The following is a 5,773-nucleotide window of genomic DNA, read 5'->3' as shown; positions in this document are numbered from 1 at the left end:
AATTTAGACAATTGTGCAAATTTTTAATTATTGAGATGAAAATATGTACAAATTTTTTTACTTTCTGAATTTTAAAGCACTTTTCACGATCTTTTGAAAAGTGTAATTCTTTAATCCGTGAACCTGGATTTATAAATATTGCAAATCAGAAGAATAACAACAAATTTGCTTTACATATTACTATAGGTCTATGTGATTAGACCTTTATTCAGTAGTTAATTATCCAATGAGACAGAAATAGAGCTAAATTATACTATGTACATTCACTCAAAAAAGTCTCCGTACACCTCGTTATAATTTATCCAGCGTTGTATAATTTCAACAAAGAAGGTAGTAAATAAATAATATTTACGGTAGTTACTTAGAACTATAACAATTATTATTATTTTAAAAAATCGTTTCAGCATCACGTGTTCCCTTCGATACCGTGCAATTTCTATACAAAACAGTTTTTTTTTTGTAGAAGACATAGAAAACAGAAGGTAGTAAATAAATAATATTTACGTTAGTTACTTAGAACTATAACAATTACTATTATTTTAAAAAATCGTTTCAGCATCAGGTGTTCCCTTCAATACCGTGCAATTTCTATATAAAACAGTTTTTTTGTTTTTTGTAAAAAACATACTTCGGAAGTTATTCGGTGTTATGTGACTCACCTAATATAGTATACACGACAACATTTGTAGCGTCATAAACTTTGAACATATTGTATGCACAGCAGTCTTGCCGCCTGATGTCTCTCGCTAGTTCAATGGAGAAATTTGTGATGATCAAGGTGGTATATTACAATAACTGCTCTTGTTGTGTACCTGCTACGTAACAATTTCATTATAAATGTAATAGATGTGTTAGATGCATTGGTTTAGATGCTGCAGGTGTTTGTTGAAATTGCACGGTGTCGAGGGGAGCATACGATGCTGAAACGGGTGTAGCTTCCCGTGGACCGCAATTCTTTCGAAGAATTTCGCGAGGTCGTAAATCCCGCTTACACTCTAGGTGACGGTACATGTCGCGTCGCGTTCTTTTGCGTTGTTCAAAGCTCGCGGTCGCTCTGTTACCCGCCAAATTAATTTTGGGTAACTAGTTCAAATTTGTTTTGCTGATACGTAGCAAAACGTAGAGTGCGTCACAAAATGATTGACGACTTGTTTTAAATAACTCGAGTGTTTGATCGCAACTCGAAATGTGCGTGATGTCTCCTCGAACGGCTGGAGATCTAATAGTGTTCGCTCGATAGAACCTTTTCGAATCTGTCGCTCGATCGCCGAATTTTTCTGGAGTCCGCAGTGACTCCCCCGCCAAGCACAAGAAGGCACGCTGATTGGTTTTTCACGTACGCACAAATTACCAATCAACGTGCCCCTTGAGTGTCACCCACCCTTCCATTGCGCCCTTAGCGCGCTTTTCCTTGGAAGGAGTGGAGCCCTACCTGCGGGTGCGTGGAATCTTCGCTGTCCTTCGGTGACGCGTCGGAAATTCCCGCCAGGTCAACCCTCGGCCGAGAGTGCCGTTATACGCGCGTGTGGATTGACCCTTCAGGAATACCTGATTTATGACACGTCTTCGGTTATTGAGGACGCGGAAAAGTCGAAATTCTAAAGGTATTGTTCTGTAAGAAATTACTTATTTTTTCGCGGAGCAACGAAGCGTCTTTGTTCTCAAAAATAACCTTCTCGTGCGAGCGTGCCATAAACCCGGTCAACGAAGACTACACGCGTTCCGTACCTGCGCGACGGAACATGCTCCCCCCGTTGAGAGGTGCTACCGATCAAAATACATAGAACGCAAAACCACTCGGACGCTTGTGGTCCATTGATCGGCCTTAGTGTCTTTATACGTGAATCCCTGATCATCAACGCCTATGTTGAACCTTGGTCAGGAAGGGGTGCCAGCTGCTTCACGTTGCGTGTGTAAACGCCGTTTATGGCCCGTATGGTGACTGCTCGAATAATCCCGTCTGCGCCCAGACGCTTGTGGTCCATTGATCGGCCTTAGTGTCTTTATACGTGAATCCCTGATCATCAACGCCTTTGTTGAACCTTGGTCAGGAAGGGGTGCCAGCTGCTTCACGTTGCGTGTGTAAACGCCGTTTATGGTCCGTACGGTGACTGCTCGAATGATCCCGTCTGCGCCCGGATGAATCTCCTCGACTCGCCCCAGATGCCAGAACAGTGGTGGGAGATTGTTCTCCTTGAGGACGACCACTGTTCCTTCCTTGATGTCGTGTGAGCCCTTGGTCCATTTTTATCGCACGTTCAGATGGTTGATGTACTCCTTGTACCATCTCGACCAGAAATCTCGCTTCACCTTCTGTATCTCCTGCCAATTTGATAGTCGATTGGCTGGTGTGCTGAAATCACTCTGAAGTACGCTCGTTAAAGAATCACCAATCAAAAAGTGACCCGGAGTCAATGCGGAAGGATCGTTGGCATCTGAGGAGAGGGGGGATAGCGGACGGGAATTGAGGATTGCTTTGACTTCAATGACAAAAGTGTTGAATTGTTCGAACGTAAACAATTCTTCGCCAACAACGCGTTTCACGTGGTGTTTGAAAGATTTCACGGCAGCCTCCCAAAGTCCTCCGAAATGAGGTGACAAGGCAGGGATGAAGTGCCACGTGATTTCCTTGTCCGTAAGGAATCTTCGTATCTTGTCGTCCTCCTGGTGTACCAAAGTCCTCCGAAATGAGGTGACAAGGCAGGGATGAAGTGCCACGTGATTTCCTTGTCCGTAAAGAATCTTTGTATCTTGTCGTCCTCCTGGAGCGCCTAGTGTATCTCCGTCAAGTCGTTATTCGCGCCAACGAAATTCGTGCCGTTGTCGGAATAAATGTTGCGGCATAGACCTCGTCGAGCGATGAAGCGTTTTAAGGCCGCGATGAAGGCCTCTGTGGTCATGTCGCTTACAACCTCGAGATGAATCGCTTTCGTAGCGAGGCAGATAAAGACGACGACGTAGACTTTAACGCGCACGCGATTGCGCCGTTCTTTTACGTGAAATGGGCCGCAGTAGTCTATTCTGCTGTTGTGGAATGGTCGGCTATCGGTGACGCGAGCTGCAGGTAAATTACGTACTCTACCGTAGATGGATCCACTCGGAAGCATCTGGCGCACTGTCGCACGATTTTACGCGTTGCATTTTTCCCGTCGATAGGCCAGTACGTTTGTCTAACGTCATTGAGGGTAGAGGTTATGCCTGCGTGTTGATTATTAATGTGCGGGTCTCGAATAATCAACGTGGTCAGATGGTGGTTTCGTGGCAAAAGTATCGGATGCTTTTGAGCGTAAGGCAGTGAGGAATTTTGAAGTCGTCCTCCGACGCGTAGAATTCCCTTGCTGTCGATAAACGGATCGAGCGGACGAAGTTTGCTGTTTGAATGTAATGTGGTTCCCTGTAATGTAAGGGTCGGGCGGCCGGCATACCTGTCGAGGATTAAACATACCGCCCGCCTTGAACGGCTGGCGTTCAACACGAGAAAAAGCAAGAGACATACAAGTTCATACGATACGGCAAGAGACGACAATGACAATGAATAGTAGCGAGTTCTAAGAGACTATTGATACGCTAAAGTATTGAAGGCTAATTAACTATGCTAACTTAAGCCTATCTTATACAAAATAATATTTACATATGTACACGAGATATGATATATACAAGTCTGACAAAATTAAGTGGAAGAATGATTCGCATCCTCTGCATCTGGCAGGACGCAAATCTTCTTGACTGGCCTCTTGAGTGTTCCATGGGCCCTTCGTACGGAGACCACTCTGGTGACTCCATCAGGTCCAGGGTGCAGATCGATGATGCGCCCTAATCGCCATTGCAGTGGCGGTAGGTTGTCTTCTCTTAAGAGAATCATGGCGCCTATCTGGATCAAATCTGGTGGGTCGGTCCGCTACTTGTGTCGTTGTTGCAGCCCGTGGAGGTATTCCCGCTGCCACCTCTTCCAGAAGTGTTGTATGGTTTTCTGCACCAGTTGATACCTGTTTAATCTGGTCTCAGTTACATTAGTTAGATCCGGTTGTGGGAGTGCCATCAACGCATCTCCGATGAGGAAGTGACCGGGCGTGAGGGGGTTCAGGTCGTTGGGATCAGTGGATATGGGGTGCAGAGGACGGGAGTTGAGGCAGGCTTCACCTTGCGTTAATATGGTGCATAACTCCTCATACGTGAGCCTCTGCTCGCCGACGACCTTCTTCAAGTGGGTTTTTACAGATCGCACCCCCCTCTCCCATAGGCCGCCAAAATGCGGAGCGCTTGGCGGTATTAAGTGCCAAGCGATGCGCTCCTGCGCCAACGTGTCTATAATGCGATAGCACGCAACACGCACACGCAGGGACAACTGCAGCCGCGAGCACCGTGGCCAACAGGCACCACGCGAGGAGCCACGAGCACAGTCCGCCTGACACGAAGCGCAGGATACACAAATGCCAATTTCCGGGTTGCAAGAAAGTCTACACGAAGAGTTCGCATCTGAAGGCACATCAGAGGACGCATACGGGTGAGTGGCCTATCGTAACTGTTCCTCCATCGCGCCGTATACCGGTTGCGCTAGGCGCTCGATTAGCCAGCGATTAGAGAGTTCAAGGGAGAATTTAATGGGGCAAAAAGTTTCGGACGGGAACTGAGAGACGATCGATGGGGTCGAGAGCATAGCCGAGCGTTAGAAAACCAACTGTCTGACTCTACATACTTCGATTAACATTCCCCGGAGAGTTTCTTCAACGTTTACCTTCGTTCCCATTTTTTTCTTCTTCTATTCCTATCGTTGCTTGCCTATTAGCCATTGAGAAAAGTCACATTCCCATTGCGCGGAACTACGAAGACGATTTCTATGGATCTGACATGACTGGCGGCGGAACTGACGTCCACAGACGTACCGCGAACATTCATCACTCTTTTCCGCAATTAAGGTAACTCGTGTACGAATTATCGAACACGCCAACCTCCGGCCATTAATACACGTTACGGTTGGCGTCTGTCTCCTTCAACGGTATCGTTCCACGTTCAAGTCCGATAATTTCGCCGCGAGCTTCACGCGACACCGCTCCCGCGCCCCCTTTCTTCGCGATTCAGTTAATCGTTAGTCACGCGATTATCCAGGGCGAAACGGACGTATACCGCGTGCAACTACGGGGACAAATTCCGCCACGCGGTTCCCCCCCATTGCCACCGCGGCGAATAACAATGCATAATTAATTACGAGGCTGAATTAAGGGAGCCTGTTCGACTTGTACAGCGACCCCGCCGAGTGTACTCGAACGGTGGATGAATGCGAGGCCCACGTGCGCGAAACCGGATGATGCATGTTTAATGGCGTCGAACCACTCTCTCTCTCTCTGCTACGTGTGTTTTCTTCGATCGATAGAAGGGACAGTCGTTCTTTGCCCACCACCGCTCGACAACTTAAGTTTCGCTTATCTCCTGATGAGAATGTAATGGGATATTTAGCCGCGCGGCGAGCATGTTCGGTTAATCTCTTTTCGATCTAGTCTTCTCTATAATAGAGACCACCTAACCAGTTGAATCGTCGAGGATGGCTTTGTAAATAAATGGGCGAGGGAATAGTTGCGTTATGGTCGGCAATTCTCAGGGTATTTCTTTAAGAATTTGAGAAAAGTGATCTGGTTTGGGTTATTAATGTGTGTGTAGATTTTTTAGCTGATGTGTATTTAGTCTGACGTTGAGAAATAATGTTGTCTAGGCTTGAGCAATTTAACAATTTGTAGTGTGAAAGAGAGTCTTTCGTGTATGCTCACTTCAAACGTCA

The 5,773-nt window shown here is 46.5% G+C and overlaps 1 protein-coding gene across 1 annotated transcript; it reads right to left on the bottom strand.

Annotated features, from left to right (window-relative positions):
* Positions 1-3,898: 3,898 nt before the first annotated feature.
* Positions 3,899-4,790, bottom strand: LOC108576081. The gene is made up of 2 exons (XM_017939001.1): positions 4,736-4,790; positions 3,899-4,305 (listed from the first exon to the last, which is right to left on the bottom strand). Exons 1-2 carry the CDS (start codon positions 4,788-4,790, stop codon positions 3,899-3,901), a joined length of 462 nt encoding a protein of 153 aa, XP_017794490.1.
* Between the last annotated feature and the right edge of the window lie 983 nt (positions 4,791-5,773).

Source organism: Habropoda laboriosa, unplaced genomic scaffold (assembly GCF_001263275.1).
Source record: "Habropoda laboriosa isolate 0110345459 unplaced genomic scaffold, ASM126327v1 scaffold334, whole genome shotgun sequence".
Classification (NCBI taxonomy): domain Eukaryota; kingdom Metazoa; phylum Arthropoda; class Insecta; order Hymenoptera; family Apidae; genus Habropoda; species Habropoda laboriosa.
The sequence above is the reverse complement of the archived record's forward strand: the minus strand, read 5'-3'. Positions and strand labels throughout refer to the sequence as shown.

What these genes read in the sequence shown, in the direction of transcription:
- LOC108576081 (XM_017939001.1), bottom strand. Translation starts at nt 4,790, where the DNA reads ATGGCTAATAGGCAAGCAACGATAGGAATAGAAGAAGAAAAAAATGGG. An exon ending in AGAAAAAAATGGGAACGAAG is followed by an intron (nt 4,306 to 4,735) that starts GTAAACGTTGAA and finishes ATCGCATTATAG; the next exon opens with ACACGTTGGCGCAGGAGCGC.